We start from the raw sequence: 18,292 nt of genomic DNA, 5'->3' as shown, positions 1-18,292 counted from the left end.
AGCTTTCTAGATGTGTTGTTAGCAGATGGTGTCTGGGTGTCCTATCTTGCCCTACATATCTTCTCAAAGCGCGTCGCAGAAAACTGTTGTCGCATTAGGAACAGAGAGCGGTGAAGAGAAACGTGCTCTGGGAAAAGTGAGGGCCGTGCGGTCGCACGGCTTCCAGCAGAGTCGGGCACGTCTGTCATCGTGTCCCCGCCAACCCAGGTGACGCTGGTGGAGGATGGCGTGGGTGCTGGGAGACGGGCTCGCCAGGCAGGATGAGGCCCGCCAAACGTGGCGCGAGTCAAGCAAAATGAACTCGGCGAGGGGAGGGCTGCAGTGGTGCCCACAGACTCATCAGCGAAACACTCAGGAGGGAAGGAGATAATCTGCAGAAGATAAACAAAAATCAGTGCTGCGCCAAGGCTCTGAAACTGTCAAGTGGCAAAGGATTAAAATTCCCCTCAGGGTTCTTCTGTGATGAAGCTGTGACAGGGCTGCGTGAGGCGGGCTTCTGGGTGGAGGCACTGAGGTGAACGTGGTGGCCTCGGGCAGGCCGGGCCAGGAGCCCAGCCATTTCGGGACCGGGGCATTCAGTGATGTTACTCTGGGGCCGGGGAGAGGTCAGTGGGGCTCTCAGACCGTCACCATGCCCTTCTGACAAGGTGCTTTCCTGACAGCGAACGCAGCACCCTCGGGAAGGCTTGGTAGTGAGCAGCAAGGTGGGAGCTGGACGCTGGGCTCTCCTCTCACCCCCAAAAGCGTGCTGCAGTGGAAGCAGCAGTGTGGTACTTTTGTGTTCTGGGAATTGCTGCCCCGATTAGAAACAAGCACCAGCTATTAAGCAAAACCAAGGAACGCTACGTTGAAAAGAAACAGTTTTGATTTATGAATCTGCAAGGGCAATGGTTTTACATTTGCCTTCACATTTTAAAACCTCTAGACAATCTCTTTAATGTTATGCCCACGCAGACATTAAAATATATTGAGTTTCAGTTGCAAGATACGTTGTTGAAAAGGGAGTGTTTTCAGTTAGATAACAGCTCCATCCTTAACCTTTTGCATTTACATTTTCTGGTGCTGTGCAGACATAATTACTGGCTTGTCTGCATGTTCCAGTAATCATGCTCTCAATTACTTCTTCCCCATATTATTGCTGAGGGAATGTGTCTAGAAACTCAAATTTAACATTAACGTGACACAGATGAAAGGAACATGCCATTTAATTGTAAATACGTGCTGTGCTGTTAAACATTATTTTTGTTATGATTGTGTGATGCTTGCTGGGCACTTTCCAAGCACAAGGGAAGCTTGTGGTTCTGTGCCAGGCTTTCCCCAAACTAAGCCTAAGGCTTATAAAGCAATATCTTTAAAGTCTGCTATGTGGGATTAAAGCCTGATGCTGTTGCAGCGAAACCAATACACATTTAGTTCAAGTACATGTTGGCAGAGAGAGGGAAGAAGAGAGAAAGAAGAGATGGAGGATACAAATGGAGGAGTCTTTCAGCCTCAGATGGGTGATGGGCAACGTTTACCACACCAGCGGTACCACCATGTTTGGTGTAGTCACATTTTGGCACTTCTGTTTTACTGCTGCATCCAGTTAGTGGTTCCTGGTGGTTCCTGGTGTGCAGCTGGTCAGGTTTCCCCTTGACAGCATGGAGCAGTGGTTGATGGATGGTGCCTGTGCTCTTTGAAGAGGAACATCCGCACGTGCCAGCTCCTTCGCCGATGCTCCGCGCTCTGTCATCAGGACTGGGACTAGGGAGACTCCTTACTGATGCCCACTCTTTTCCCTGTGCTTCTTAAGCATCCCTGTAGCACCTCTTTGGTTTTACAGCCCCAGCATAAGACAATACATTAAATAGAGGCAGTGTCACACCTACCATTAAAAAAAAAAAAAAAAAAAAAAAGGTATTGATGTTTTTCTAGTTTGCTTCAGGTGGTACAGATAAGCTGTACCTTTGGGTGGGGGTAGTTTTGCAAAGCAGCCTCAGAATACTGAGGTTATTTGTGGTCATGGGAAAGGCTTAAAAAAACATAGGCTCTTGGAAGGTGTCCCTGCTGCCTGAAGGCATGGAAGTTACTGCTGTGTTCCTTGTGAACAAGGTTCCTCCAAGAGAAATGTGAGCCTTGCAGTGATACTCACTCCTGTGGGCAGTTCCCTTATCCTCTGCCACCCAGCCAAGGCTCTGCATCTCCAACAGAGCAAAGGAGAGTAAAAGGGCAAAGAACAGAACCTGATAATCTGGAAGGAGGGTCTAGGGAATAATTACAATTGCTAATATTCAGTTAAAAGTTACGAAGAATGAAGTGACTTCAAAAGCCATGAAGGAGGTGAAGCAAAGGGAAAAATACTCCCAGGGTTGCCATGGGCATGACCAGACAGATTGTTGATGCTCTGAAAATATGAAAAAATGATAAAACAATCAAGGCTTTCCACCTGCTTTTTGTTTGCCTCTCAACCAGTGCACCCAAAGAGGCAAAAGGAATTAGTAGATTTACGAAGAGTGTGTGGACTGCACTCCTGGATGCTTGCTCTGTCTGTACTTGGTTGACTAGATCTGGATCTGGCTTACATTAATGGGAAGAATCTGTCAGAGTGCACGTGGCTTTTTATCATCCTGACCGTATATTTGGTGCCTCTGATACTGTACAAAGGAATTCCTGACTTTTTCTTTTTTTCCAGCCAGGTACAAGTTGCTCTTGGAGAGCGTGAAGATAGTCTGTTTCAGTCACGTAGAGGATCAGACAGTCACATAAATGCAGGTGTGTTGGGTTATGAGGTTTGGTTTTGTTTGTTTTTCGGTGGGAGGATTATGTTTGTAAACTACAGAATTGGTGGTTTGGGCTTTTGTTATTAACTGAACTGAAGTTTAGTAAAATGTGGAACACAGACCCCAGAGTAAATGAAGTCTGTGGTCACTTAACTCCTTTCTGCCCTTTCTGTTTAAGTACCAAGTATAAAATGCTACGCGCCTTTCCTTTCGAGTCAGAGCTCCCTTGTATGCCTTCTTGGCAGTCTGAAAGATACTTCATTAAGCCCACTTTTTCACCATGACACACGAAGTATAAGGAGTTCAAAAAACCAAAGGGTGGGATGGGAGAAAGCTGTCAGATGTATTTGGCTGTTAAGATAGATTGTAAAAATAGAAGCTGACTCTTTTTTTTTTTTTTTTAAGGAAGCGTAAATTGTGCTGTTTATATTAGCCAGCCTCAAGTATTGTTTTTCAATCAGTTAGATACTTAAGGATGTGAAAGTTATTCCTGCTTTACAGTAAGAGAAACCTTTCAGAATAGTTGTGGAACAACCAGAACTTCAGCTGAGGGGAATTATTTGAAACAGTTACCAGAAACAGAATAACCATTGACATTTCTTTCTTCACTTTTCCCCTCATTTATGAAAAATGTTGGCTTTGAATAATCAGGTTACCAATATGAAAAGATCGAGAAATGCTGTGCCTAGCTCATCACAGTGTTCAGTAACCTTTCTAAGCAACACATTTGTGTACTGACAAATATTTTCACAGGAAATAAGGATGAGCCAAACTGAGCCTTCAATTTTGTACCTTCAAGCAATCTCTAATTTTATCTATGAATTGCATTTTATTTATTCTATGACCTAAATAGTCTATTTCCAGTCACATTTTTATTTTTGTCTTTTTTTTTTTTCAATATGGAAATTTGTGTTTTGGAATGTTTGCTACTGAACTGGCAACTAAAAACATGGAACCAAATCAATCAAACTCTCCTTCATCATGTTTTCTTTAAACACTTTTCCTCCACTTTCAGTATCTAAATGTAAAAGAAGATTGCAAAGCCATGGCTTTCTGTGCAAAAATGAGGAGCACAAAGAAGAGCGAAGTAAACCTGGAAGCTCAGCATCAGGGTTTAGAAATTCTTTTCTACCTGCAAGATGAAGATCCCATTCGGTATACCAGCGGCGAGTTTACCTCGGAAGAGTTGTGCATTGAAGCCGCCCGGAGGTGTTGTGAGTATATGGATTTTGTACAAGTTTTCAGTGACAAGGCGTGACAGCATTAAAAGTGGTATGTCCTTCTCTCCACATCAGTCAATACGTATAGAAAAAGTATGCATGATAAAAAGTCTAGGGTGGAAACCTTTTCCAAGGGTCTGCTTGGGCAGTTCTCAAACTGTTTAACATGGAAGAAATGGAAGAGACTTTCCTGAGATTCGTGTAAAATGGTGATCTCTTGCCCTGGTTTCTGGCAGATACAAGTACTGATTTCTTTTAGTGGGATTGATTAGGCCTCTTATAGGAGAAGAGGAGACACAGTGTACAAATATGTTACACAAAGCTGTTTTTACCTTATACTAGTTGGTAAGCCTGTCAAGATCTGTTCCATATTATTTTGGAGAGGGCTAATCGGAGAAAATATAACCATTTGCTGCTTTCCCAGTTTTAATTTTCTCTTTTGTTGCCCAACGCTCCTTTGCAGAATTACAATGTCTGTAGTGTTAATAACTCACCAGCTAAGATTACCGTAACTGTGCACAATTGTGGTAATACAGAAATGTATAATGAAAGCTCCTTGCTTTGCCGTTGTGTTCCTTGACTCAGCAAAATATTTGAATGTATGTATAATTCTACTGGAATCAGTCTGTTTAATCTATGTTTAAGCCTCATGAATCTTAGGTGTAGTGTACTTCTGCATTTACACTTCCGAACTTCTGAGGTTCTTTTATCCCCCAGAATTTTCTGTTTCCCAAGGTTCCTGGAATACTAAATACTGTTCAGCTGATACGGGAGTAGTAAATCCAGCTGTATAAACATCTAACTGTCTGTTTCTGGGCATAAGCTTTTTGCAGTTTTACAATATTTTCTTTTCCCACGCCATCTTGGTTCTTGTGAGATTGAGCACCCTCCAGTTCATTTACCTCATTACTTCTCTTTCATTCTAAAGACAGGAATGATAGGAATCTGAAGGACAAATCTCATCAAATAAGCACTCATACTGTTTTTGAATAGTTTTAATGAGAATGGGGAGTACTTAAAACCTGTTTGTGTCAGCATGTAAGAGCTATGAGCTGCTGCTCTTTGTAGAGGTGTGAGCCCACATACTGTGCAACTGCTGCCAGTAACTTCTATTAGAAAGTTTACAACTGTTAAAGAAATGACTTTAGGTGAGTTTTCCTTAAGGGAACTTCTTTCTGCCTTCTCTTGGTCTTTGCTAAGTCCACAACAAGTGCGTGTGAAGGACAAAAGTCTTACCCATTTCAGCAAGCCTGTGATGCTGGTCTGCGCTGTAAATCACTGCTTGCGTAGTTAAACCACCGACGGCATCTACGTGCTGCTGGTTGGCCTGCTGGAAGTAGTGGGTGTCCAGCCCCATCTTCTGTGAACTTTGCAGTTAGGTTGTTCAGGTTTTATTTCCTTGGTTTCTCTTCTTCTCTTTTGCACTCTCTCTTACAAATTCGAAGCAGAATTGGTTTCACTGAGTTCTGTAGGACCCAAACAATGTGCTCGGCAGTTGGCCCTGATTCAGAACGGCACTTAAGCACATGCTTTAGTGCTCTCTGGGACAGAGCTGCTTGCCTGGACGGGGCTTTTGCAAAAAGGTACTGCTTCCTATTGAACAGGAAGCTGAAGCAAGGAATTCAAACAAACACAGCCCTGTAAACATACCGTAGCTTGTTTTTCTCTGGGATGATGTAAAGGCAAAGGTTAAAGCAGGTCAGCTTAGACCTACAAGTTAAAGTCTGTTCTTTGTTGGAAAACCCTCTGCTGAATTAGCTAAGAATGGAAAAATGGTACGTTATGCTTTGTGCCTGTCTGCTAACAAAAAGGGGATTTTGATCATTTTCCTAAAACCTTCTCTTTCAGCTATGGGAGCAAAATTTATTAATAAAGTAAAACTGAGAACAAAGTTGTGGTATTGCTGAGTGGTTCTCTTAAAACACCCATTTCTGTAATTTGGAAAAGGTGAATTTTTTAAAGGCTTTTCCTCTTAAGTTCAGACCTTTGGCAAAATCAACTTCCAAATAAATTCCATGGTAGAAATAGCTAATAGAAATGTCAGGCTGTTTAATACATAATGCAATCAGTGGAGTCGACCAGTACACAGTTTGCATTTCCCCTTTGGTCATATCTTTCTAATAATTGTTTTAAACTAATCCTTGTGTCAGTTTTTCTTTATGGTATATTTTGCAAGATCAGATAGTTAATTTATGTATTTATGTTTTTAGGTTGTGCATATGTATTGTGGCCTTGTGAATTCATGTGCTTGCTTTCTTTCCTCTGACAGCTATATCTCCTCTGTGCCATAATCTCTTTGCACTGTTTGATGAGAACAAAAGACTCTGGTACGCACCAAACCAGGTCTTTAAGATAGATGAAAAAACTTCTCACCGGCTGCATTATCGAATGAGGTAAGTGTAAAACATCTGAAAAATGATTCCTTGGGAACTGGGGCATTTGTCTTAACAATAGATAGATGCTCTAACTCATACTACTGAACTCACTAAAGAAGCTAAAAAGTAAAACCAAAAGCAGCAGCTTGCTCTTCACACCATAGATAAGAGATTAACAGGAAAAGCTTTAAACGTCTCCTGATTTTTTTTCATCTTCGCTATATAACCCTGAAAAACACCCCAGAAGTTGAAAACCACAAGAACCCATATCCACGAAACAGTAGGTGACTGAACTGTCTAACAGCTAAATTGAAAAAAAATGGCTCAGAAACGTTGTTTTATCATATCAGTAGTTTGCATGTTTCAATTTCCATTTGAAGTGTTCAGAGTGAACTGTACTCCTGCTGAAGTCAATGGGAATTTTGCTATTAGCTTGAAAGGAGAAAGCAACACGCTGTTGCTTTTGAAATTCTCCTCTAGGACCGTAGGGGAATCCATGTGGCCTGACTGCGGGTGGCAGTTACTAGACTGGAGAAAGCATCAGAAAATCAAAGCCGTTGTTGGCAGGATCTTTATCCTCCATACATACCAGGAGGTTGAACTTCAGGGGGTACTGTTAGAATACAGCACGTTCCCTGTTGAGATGTGTGGGGCAGAATGGGTGTACTGGCTGTCATCCACTGCAAAGTGAAAGCAGCAGAATTGGCAGCTCTTGAGCACTGCCACATTCACTAGCTAAAGAAAAGATGTCCTTCCTTTTTGATATATTTTTTGTTATTCTGTTTTGATAGAAATCCAGTTCTGCACATTATGCTTCCTCTTTTTTTTTAAATTTTGACTTTTTGCATCAGTATGAGCTTTAAGTGTGTAATGTAGGAATAATTAGTCTAGAAACTTCTGAACTTTCTGAAACTTTGCCTATGTTCCTGAAGCAAGTGCACTAATCATCACGCTTTTGTTGATTCTTCAAGGAACAACTATAAGAAAATAAGCTTCTATATAATACCCCTCATTGGCATAAAATGTAATACTCACATATATGGTCAGTTTAGGCTACAGAGAAAAACATTTCTAAAATGGGGTGCTTATATAGCTGTATGCATTGTAATATCTTTTTCTTGATAATCAACATTGCTATCACTTGTACATGCTAATGAGGGAACTGGCACATGTAAGCCTCAGGCTGTGCATCCAAATCGTTTTCTAGGCTTGTTAGAGAATAACAGCCACTTTGCTTATGCAGATACAAAAAGAGAGCTTTGTAAATGGGATCTTTGAACTGTAAAGTATTCCAATTCTGATTACAACTTGTGCTATACTGGAATTGTTACTATTATTGGTTGAACTGTTATGAGAAAAAAAATACTGCCAGTTTACAGAAAGATCTTTGCTTTTCAAAGAATCATGGTACTGATACCTACATTCAAAAGAGGAAGAGGATACTATAGTATTTTCTTTTTTCTGCAACACCGCATAAATGCTGTTATTAGCAGCATTAATGACTTAACCTCAGCTAATCTTGGATTTAAACAGCTGTGATTAAGTTTGGCAGATAAACACCCTACAAGAGTGAATTGAGTGACTCTTTAAAGAAAGCTCTGAAAACTCTAAAAGCTTGTTACAGAGCATTAAGTGCCCTTTCTTGCTTCAAGAGATCAGTCAGATTAACAGTATACTGATAATAAAAAATAATAAATTCTTCGTATAATCTGAATCTGGGACGTTTTCCCCTGATGCTGGAATTTGATGTGGTCTGCTTTTCTCTATAGAAAAAAAAAAGAGGGTATTTTAAACATACAGTTGTGTGAATTTAATCCTCTGAAAAGTTCGATGCTTTGTTTTTAATTTTAATTTAATTCTTAAAAAATATTTTCCACTGTGTTTAGTGTTTGTATGTTTCCACGTTGGGTGGGTGATGAGGACTCACTCCAGGAACTTCTATAAATTTAGGTGCTAAAATCTAGAGATTCTTGTCTCCCCAGGAATACTGTAGTGCCTTGCTGAAGTGGGGTTTTCCTTTCTTTCGTTTACTATCTGTTTGGTGTCTTGGCTTGGGAACCTGAACTGAGAGAGGGCTGGGCACTAAGAAATTATGAACAGCACAGGATTGTGAAACTGTTCTCTAAATAAATACTGTTTATTCAGAGCTCTGCAAGAGGCAGAATTCCTTTTGAAAAAGGAAAGTGGGCTGGGCTTTTTTAATAGTGCACTGTATTAGATTGTATATAATCATTCAGAGACTAAATCAGTTTTATGTTGACAACCTTACTTCTGAAATTTCATTGACTTGATAGGTTTGGTTTTTCCTATTGAAATTATATGTATATAAATTGAAGGTACGTGACTTAGTAGTTTGAAATGCTTTTAGATGTTAGATTTTTCTTCCACTGCTGAAAGCTTTGTGTTTCGTTTCTGATAGTCTGGACTTCCCATCTTCCTCTTCTCCCTGGAAAATCCATGCTAGTTAGTATACTTTTGGTAATATTTTGAAAGGACTTGCTTTTTACTAGAAACTTTGTAACAGGACCCGTATTTGCATCAAGTGAAAAAGGAGTCTACAGCATAAGAAACCACAGTATTTTGTAATATCCTGACTAATTAGCTCACAAGCTTAACTGTTTCATAGCTGGATGGTGGTTAAGCCAGAGGTAGCAGTGTTTGTTGGCATGGCAAAGGGACCCAAGGCATAGGGTTTGGAAATCCAGGAAAGAAGGGTCATCAGAGTCACCCATAGGTGAAAGAGAAGGAAGAGCAGGTGCCCCTCCAGCATTTCAACACTCCTTGGCCAGACTGAATGGATCTCCTTTCCAGGTCTTCTGCAGGACTTCTGAATCCAAAAAACTTGTGCTCCCATTTCTGTCTTTGAAAGTGGAATAATAATCGTCTTTCTCTCCTTGCCACAAGTCAATCAGTCCCTTCAAGGCAGAGACTCTCCTGCTTTGTGTGTATGGTTCCACAAACAATGGGGCTTTAATTTTTATTGTAACTTATAAGTCTTGTTTTAATCATGGCAGTCTAATAGGTAAAGGAACAAATTCTCCACTCAGTTACAAACAATACACAATACCTTGCCCATAATTGTTTTCAGGAAATAACAAAACAATCAGTGTTATTAATTATCAGTCATTTTATAAAGTAGCATGTGGAAAAAAAAGTAATTTCCTGGAGGCAGAAGGATTTGCTTTCTTTCCTTTTGCTTTTTGTGCTTAAACCAAAGGATTTCTGCAGTATCTTACAGGATGTGTTGGGAGTTTTTAGCATAGTTGTGTGTTGGTATTCTTACCCATGCTATGTATGTAAGCCTTTTGGGTCTTAAAAAGACTTAGCAAAAAGAAAGAAAGGACAAAAACACAATGCGGAGAGTATCTTTAGGAGTAGGGTAATACATAATTCTTCATATGGGCAGTCAACTTACTGTGCAGATAACGTGATGAAAACACGTGGTCCTAAACTAAGAGCACGAATTTTCTTTTGCTCTTCAAGATCCTGAGCCTGCACTGAGGCTGGTACGCACCAACCTTGACCACTGCAGAACTGGGACTTAATCCATGAGCTCCCATTCTGGTCAGAGACAAATCACGAAATTATAGTCACATATTTTAGACCTTGCACACTTGCATGAGGGTTGTCCTGTCCTGTACCATTCATAAGCATTTGCTGACTGATTTGTTGCCTGCCCGCTCTCTTCCTGTCTTCCAGGATACGCCTCTTGCAATTTTTATTGCGTTACATTCGAATTGAAACTGTTTGGGCAACATTATGATTTGTTACTTAAACAGATTTGTTGTTTGTAATTTTCAAATGTGCCTGTAGCTTATAAGTTAGTTCATCTATTCCGCTTTTTCTTTCAATATAGAAAATGTGTATTTGCAATTCAGGAGTTGGATATATTAATCCCTCATGCCGCAGCATTTTTTACTTTAAAAACTTAGTTTTTTTCCACTCAATTTTCTTTACTTCTCCCTTTATGTGCAGTGCTTATTATCATTCACATTCATTTGTCTTTTTCCTTTGTAAGTTGTTCTCAATGTTATTTTGGTCACACAAGCTCCTTACGATTTTGCCGATGGCACATTTAGGCAGACATTAAAATCTTAGCTGTCAAGAGTTTGTGGTAACATTATGTGGAGCTCACTGTGGTCACTGTCCATCAGGAAAGTCTCCTTTCGCACCTCCCCTTGTATTAGTAAGTACTTCTGCATTGTTTGCTGTGGGTAGCGCCGAATGCTTCTCTGGAGTTAGTGGTGTATTCTAACAGAAATCCTTCCTACTTAGCAGCTGGGTAAATCTGCTCTCCTGTAACCTTTTAATTGTAAGTACGTCATGATCATGTGCAAGGAATGAACTCTTGCAAAAGGCACATTGATTCATACCAGATTTAACTAAGCTTTATGCGATTTAAAATCTTAACAGAACTCAGAAAGAAATTTCTAGAGCAATTTAGACAAAGATTTTTCAAAGCTTCTGGCAGACGCTTGATCTCAACAATTTCCTTCGTTTGCAGCAGATGCCAACTACTTTTAGCAGGTTTTTAAAAAGCCTTGTGTGCAGATAGATTAAAAAGCTTAGTTGTAATACACAGAGAAGATTGACTGTGTCCCTTTAAAGCTGGATGATTTAAATTAGTGTCTTTTTCACCATCTCCATCCAAAACCAAAGGGAAGCAGAAATTCCAGTGCATAGCTTCTAGTACTTCCAGCTGTGGCCTGGAGGGAGGCACTCAGCGGTTATAGAGGAAGAGGTCTGAAGCCGTGTTAACGCTTTAGATGAGCCATTTTAATTTGGAATGCAAATGTCAACTATTGGTTAATGCACAGTAGAGGCATAGTCTCTTACACTGAGGCAGAAAATCGAAAGTTTTTGGCATGTACCTTGTTTTGTTTTGCAAGTTTAGAATATGTATCTAATATAAATTGAGGATTTTCTCCCGGATTTTTAAAGTTTATTTCTCTTTTTCTTGCAAGATACTACTTTACAAACTGGCATGGGACTAGTGAAAATGAACCCTCCGTGTGGAGGCATTCGCCAAAGAAGTCAAAGAACTCTTACGAGAAGAAGCATGTTCCAGAAGGAACCCCGATCCTTGACGCAAACTCATTAGAGTACATCTTTGCACAGGTAGGAGGTTGCATGCAAGTGTCTGTGCCATTTCACTAGCACGACAACTATTTGATCCAGTAGAAATTGTCTGCTTTAAAAAACTATGTTCAAGCTTTAATGTATGTTTAACCTTACCTGTTGGCATTGGTCATACTTTACACAACATGGAGAAAAGAGAATTTCCTAATGAAGAACAATCAGGCCATATGCAGAATATGTAAAGAAACTGTCTCACAGTCCAAAAACGTAGCCACAGGCTACGTTTTTACAACACAGTTGCTTTACTATTAACTGGTTTTTATATAAATGCTATACCTTTTGTGAAAAATTTGCACATGATGCCATTCATAGAATCACAGAATGGCTTGGGTTTGAAGGGACCTCAGGGATCATCTAGCTCCAACCCCGCTGCCATAGGCAGGGACGCCACCCACTAGATCAGGTTGCTCAGGGCCTCATCTAAGCTGGCCTTAAACACCACCAGGGATGGGGCATCCACAGCTTCTCTGGGCAACCTGTTCCAGTGCCTCACCACCCTCTGAGTGAGCCATTGTCACACAGCCTACTTGCATGCAGTTTTTCTTTCCTTCTGTTGTGCCTCCCAGTTGCTGGTAGCATGCTGCATGCTAGTCGTGGCAAGTAGGTGCAGTTTCTATTTCAGCAAGCTTGTGTTCCTAACTGAAAATCGTTCTGTTGTGAAACCACAATATGAGAAAATACCCAGGTAGCTACAGCTAGAAATACATCTTAATGGTACCACTTGCATTCTAAAGTAGTAAGAAGCAAAGGGTTTCTTTTGCGAAATCTACCTAATTTGTGCCTTGTTTTATATGAGCATATAACATGCTGCAAAGTGTGTTTTGTCTTTTTTTTTTCTTTCTTTTCTGATTGCCAGCAAAAAAGGTAAAAACAATGGGTAGGGACCTTAGTGAATATTGCCAGACGACAGAGACTGTGTATGGGATGGATGTGCTGTGATGATGTTTGTGATGATTCCACCTGTTCCATGAATCATCATTTTAATAAACTTTTGTCAGGCACAAGTGTTGATGTTTCTTCTCAAATAGGCAGGGTTTGTGGGGTGACTAGTGCTTGCCTACATTCCTGTTTTATTGGTCCAAGAGAAGATGGCATCTTACTGCATAGCTCTTATCTTCTTCCTCTACCCCTTCTTGTCATGGCTTTCAGTTTTGGGTGACTCTTTTCTTGCTCAAGGAGAGCCTCTGATCTTGTGACTTCGGTTGCTAGCATGACAAATGCCAAACCTATTATATATTTTTTTTCTCTCCTTGTTAAGGGTCAGTATGACTTAGTGAAAGGCCTAGCACCAATCCGTGACCCTAAAAATGATCAAGAAGTTCATGAAATTGAAAATGAATGTCTGGGAATGGCTGTCCTTGCAATCTCTCACTATGCCATCAACAAAAAGTTGAAACTTCCAGAGCTTCCCAAAGATATCAGGTAAGTTGGGATGAATTCTTCCTTGCTGTTGGATATGCTTCACTTCTCTTCCTAAAGGGACCTTAAGCATTTTACTTTGCACGGTCTGACTATGTAGGAGTTACAAGCCCCAACACTAATACTGCTATGTGTGTCTTCCTAATCTGGTCAATTGGGATATGTAATAGAAAATTTGAGTTACTTCTTACCTGAAGATTATATGAAATTTATGCAGCTAGTGCAGCCAGTGTACTGATGTGTTGCATACTTGCTGTAAATTCAGGATTCCAGGTTAATAAGTTCAGAAATGGTAGCGTTGTTAAGTGGCAACTTAATGTTACTGATTTGGGTGGGCTGTATCCGTTTGCCTATAAAGCTTCCAGGTAAGGTTATTATTTGAATTCCTGTTGGCTACTAATGCCATAAACTGTTTCTGCAGTACCAGCTGCACACTGGTTTACTGCCTCTTGTTCTCTATAAATTACTTTCAAAATGTAAGGCAGTACCACATTTTAGAGTTAAAAACTTAGGAATCAACTGTATTAACTCGTACTGTTGTTTTTCTTCCTAGTTATAAACATTATATTCCTGAAACTTTGAACAAGACTATCAGACAAAGGAATTTCTTAACCAGGATTCGGATAAATAATGTTTTCAAGCATTTCCTTAAAGAGTTTAACAACAAAACCATTTGTGACAGTAGTGTGTCTCCACGCGATCTGAAAGTTAAATACTTATCAACAATGGAGACTTTGACTAAACATTATGGAGCAGAAATTTTTGAGACTTCATCTCTGCTGATTTCATCCGAGAATGAAATAAATAGATTTAATTGTGGTGACAACGAAATCCTTCCACTATATGAAGTCATCGTGACAGGAAACAATGGAATTCAGTGGAGGCTCAAGCCAAATGTAAGTATCCTTTGATAAATGGGAATTTGAAGATTACTTTCGCGGGCACAACAACTGCTAAAAAGTGTACATGATCTTCAGACACTGCAGATCAGCTTTTTCTTTTTTAAAAGGGCTCCTTTCATAGAATCGTAGGATAATTCAGGTTGGAAGAGACCTCAGGATTTGTCGTGTCCAACCCCCTGCTCAGGGTTAGCTCTGAGGTGAGACCAGATTGATTAGGGCTTTAGCCATTCTGGTCTTGGGAAATTCCAAGGATGCACACTCCACATACTCTCTGGCAGCCTCTTTGCCTGGAAGTTTCACCAGAAAAACTAAAGACTGCTGTATCTGCCAGACCAGATTCAAGTCATGAAAGATTAATGCACGTGGAGGCCCTTACGGTTTGGTGCTCTGTCTTGATATCAAGGTCTGCTGATGCTTTTTTCTGTATGTTTGGCAACCCCAGATGCCAGAATTACTCATACTGATAGACTTTTCATGAGTAAGTTAAAATATAGTGACATTAAAGCTCAGCTTTCTCATGCCAGTGATATTTCATATGATGTCCTTTGTTTCAGTGCTGCTGAGCTCACTTTGTTTAACCTCTTTTGTACTTTGTGTATATAAATATTAAATGTACTTTGTGCTTGAAGGGATTATGGCATATTCTATAGTTTTTCTCCACATACAATACATGAACAAATAGACCTCTTTTTGCTTGCCTCAGTTCCCTACTGTGATGAGAAACCTACTGATGGCTATCTTTTGTAGCACAGAAATGTTGTGCTTCTCTACATTTAGATGTAAGCTAATTATCTCTGGTGGAGAATTTCTGTTTGAAATGATAATATTAATGAGGGGGAGGGAAGGAAGAACGGATATTGAGAAGAAAAGCTTGCAAGAAGTACAGCCTGTTTCTTGTAAGGCTTCTGTTTCTGCTGATTTGTAGATTATTTTTATTTAAATGGCTAAACCAAACACTTCATCTCAGTGAAAAGCATTCAGTGACTAGCAGGAAGCTTTGCTTAGTCTGAACGTTTGTATTTTTCAAGTATGTAGTTAGTAATAGTTTTCAGTAGTTTTTGATCTGTGAGGAGACCAGTGTCATTGTGGTCTGCATGCAGATTTCCAGCTGCTGTCGGCAGAAGTTCAGGCAGGCGCCGTGAGAAGAATGTCGCTCTGGCTTTTGGGCTGAGCTCAGAAAGTGTACTTCATGTACATACTTCAGAAATTTCAGTATCGCTGTTTCAGCCCTGCACTACCACTATTATTATTGCTAGCATAGTGAGAGAGGTAACTTGCCTGGCTAACAACTGGTTTCTTTCATCCTCATGAAAGTTGTCTCATGGACAGTTCTTGATAGAAGTAAGTCCTGGCGATACAGGCAGTGATCACAGAATTGATAATTCAGTGCAAAGGCATTCAACAATTAACTAGATGTAGAAGATTAATTTGTTGTGAATTTTTGTTTCATAGTGAAAGCACTGTGCTAAAAAAATGTTTGTATTGATATATTTTTATCCCAAATATATTTGCAGTCTGTACAGACAGAAAAGGAGAAGAAGAAAAAATCTGATGGCAAAACCAAAAAGGAAGAAGAAAAACACAAAATTCGAGATTTATGGAACAATTTTTCCTATTTCCCTGAAATCACCCACATTGTCATCAAGGAGTCTACTGTGAGCATTAACAAGCAGGATAACAAAAGGATGGTAAGATCCAAACCTGGATAGTTTTCCTTCCTGTGGGTTGTTACAGTGGCACAGTATTGTTGGGCGACAGGTGACAACCTCCTTGGGGAACATTTCCTAATGGGACTTTTAAAGAGTAGTTAAATATACTGTCTTCAACAGTGTACAAATGCAAAAGTGCTAATTAGAAGAGCAGCAAGTTGATGAAGACAGTTATTTCTCTACACTTGTTGCTGCATACCAGTAAGAGTTTATGATCTCCTAGCTGTGCTTCTCAGCCCGTGGCCTTCCTGCGTACAGCCTGGAACAGCCAAAAGGAGCGTCAAGAAAGAGGAGCTCAGTGAGGGAGGGCAGAGGGACCTTGGGAAAGGGGAGGAGGAGAGTCACTAATTTTAGTCTCCTAACTGTTTTTTTTCTTTCTGTGGGCTGTCAGCTGTTAGAATTTAGAAAGGAGCTACCAAAGTGCCCTTGGCTTCAAATCCAACATGCCTGCCCTAGTCCTGAACTTGTGAGGTTTCACAATGAGTACTGCAAGAGCTTGCATTACAGATCTCACCCAGGATTACAGCAGAACGCAAGTCATGCCAGAGAATGAGTTTCTAGCCAGTAATAAGTAGGGAGGGTGCAGAATGGTCACTGTTGGCCTCCTAAATGTGTATGGTTTTCTATCATGTGTTTCTGAACAATTGTTTACTCACTGTGAATAAATTGCTAGATATTTCTCAAATATTTTAACAGAACTGTAAGAATTCTTGACTAAAATATCTGTTTGTTTTAGGAATTAAAACTGTCCTCACATGATGAGGCCTTGTCATTTGCATCATTGATAGATGGATACTTCAGACTTACAGCAGATGCCCACCATTATCTCTGCACAGATGTGGCTCCCCCACTGATCGAACACAACATAAAAAACGGATGCCACGGACCCATTTGGTTAGTAAAATGGTTTGATTTGAATTGACCCACTTGAATAATTAGTCCTCTAATTCTGCTGCATATTGAATCCATTGAGGAAATCTGGCTTTAAAAGGTTTCTGTAATGGCCAGTATTAGTTACCAAGAGGTTGTAGGACAACTTTTTTCATGTAATCAGAAGAAAAAATAATGTCACCAATTCTCTTGTCATCAGTGTAGGAGTATTTTGAGACTTATTTCATTAATAGCTATAATCATCAGTTGAGCAGATGGGAATATTTTAGGTACACAAAGGTAAACTCTACTCTTATCTGTGCTGACCCTGGGAGTCCCTGAATGGATGTACAAAGCTTTGCTTTTTATTTTTAATTTGCTGAATGAATTATTTTCCTTCCTGTCCATGTTTCTGGCTTTTCCTTTTGTGTTTAAGAGAACTTACATGTGCACTGTGTTGGAAGCAGAGTTTCCCCACTAAGCATGCTAAGAGCATAATAAATCTTTCCTTGCTCTTATACAGCTAAATGTGAGCATATGTAATAAACACAAATTATGTTTTAATAATAGTACAAATATTTGTAAGTTACGAAAGTTACGATGATATGTTTTTGTTCCAAATTTAGGATTACTTTCCTGTGTATTTACTAACAATAGCTTTTGGATGCAACTGCTCATTTGATGGTTTTATTCATTTGCACGTTGACTCTTTCAGCACCGAATATGCCATCAACAAACTGCGACAGGAAGGAAATGAAGCAGGAATGTACGTGTTGAGATGGAGCTGCACGAACTTTAACCACATCCTCATGACAGTGACTTGTTTCGAAGGCTCAGAGGTACGTCAGGTGTGGCATTCCCAGTAGTAATCTGGTAATGAGCTAAAGACTAGTGGCTCCCTGTAATCCATGATGTTATATTTATCTTCTTTAGGGCAGTTCCTCTTAGTTTTCTTTGACAGCTGATGCGGCAGGGGGTAGACACTAGTATTCATAGCTTTATTTTCCCCAGACTCTTGTGCTCTCTCTGATGAATATGTTTTGTTACATCCAGAACACTTCTGTTCATAGCAATAGAACTGTGCATGAACATGGTTCAAATTAAGCTTATTTAGCTCATATGCTGTGAGAGTGACATACAGAATTTGTCACTGCAACTTACCTAATGCTTCTTGAGCATGGAAGAAAATTCCTTCTGAAGAGTCAGGGATTCTGAATACTCTCAGGCTGTGCAGAACACAGAAGCTGTAATTTGGACCTGTTAAAAGTTTGCATCTTTATGTTGCTCTTTTTCCACTCTGTTTTTTATGAGCCTTCTTGGGACTGAAGGTTACAGGAATTCCAGGGCCTTCTCTGGCTTTGTTGAAGTTTGATTAGAGGAACCTAGCTAGCATAGGAGCAAGTGTTTAATTGTTCCTAGTAGTAATTTCAAAGGCTTTATGGCTTTATTCACTCCTACAAATGTTCTTTCACTTTAGTGATCAGTATTTTCCTTTCTTTTTTTCCCCACTCTCTCCAGATGATAAATAGTTCAATCCAGTACAAGAACTTCCAGATTGAGGTGAAAAAAGGGGGGTACTTCCTACACGGTTCAAACAAATCTTTCGCATCCTTAAAAGAGCTGATGGATCACCTTAAAGGACAAATACTTCGGACAGACAACATAAGCTTTACACTGAAGAGGTGCTGCCAACCAAAACCAAGAGGTAGGCTCTGTCCCTTAAGAAAAACTACAGACTTTGCTGTTGAAAGGAAACAAGCTTCAGCATTGGAGGCATTTTTAGTCTGCTCTGTTTGTTCTGTATTCTTGTGTCAAGCTCTTCTGTTAAGTTTCTTGCTTCTCTGTGTTTGGGGATCTTGTCAAAAAGCAAAAGCAAATGCTGTGAACAAGGCTTTAGGG

General features: G+C 39.9%; 1 protein-coding gene across 6 annotated transcripts in view; it reads left to right on the top strand.

The window, feature by feature from the left end:
- JAK1 (Janus kinase 1) overlaps nt 1-18,292 on the top strand; it is a 71,743-nt gene that overhangs the window by 39,770 nt on the left and 13,681 nt on the right. For 5 of the 6 annotated variants that reach the window (XM_040566413.1, XM_040566410.1, XM_040566415.1 and 2 more), the window contains 10 exons: nt 2,672-2,751; nt 3,775-3,973; nt 6,249-6,372; nt 11,319-11,472; nt 12,752-12,915; nt 13,466-13,808; nt 15,329-15,502; nt 16,260-16,417; nt 17,109-17,232; nt 17,912-18,098. In XM_040566413.1, the coding sequence (XP_040422347.1) occupies nt 2,746-2,751; nt 3,775-3,973; nt 6,249-6,372; nt 11,319-11,472; nt 12,752-12,915; nt 13,466-13,808; nt 15,329-15,502; nt 16,260-16,417; nt 17,109-17,232; nt 17,912-18,098 (1,633 nt within the window). In that variant the 5' untranslated portion in view covers nt 2,672-2,745. The remainder of the gene's footprint in view (nt 1-2,671; nt 2,752-3,774; nt 3,974-6,248; nt 6,373-11,318; nt 11,473-12,751; nt 12,916-13,465; nt 13,809-15,328; nt 15,503-16,259; nt 16,418-17,108; nt 17,233-17,911; nt 18,099-18,292) is intronic. The other variant, XM_040566411.1, reaches the window with a different exon arrangement.

The sequence above is a fragment of the Cygnus olor genome, chromosome 8, assembly GCF_009769625.2.
Source record: "Cygnus olor isolate bCygOlo1 chromosome 8, bCygOlo1.pri.v2, whole genome shotgun sequence".
Classification (NCBI taxonomy): Eukaryota; Metazoa; Chordata; class Aves; order Anseriformes; family Anatidae; genus Cygnus; species Cygnus olor.
Note: the sequence above shows the minus strand (reverse complement) of the source record. Positions and strands in the feature narration are given on the sequence as shown.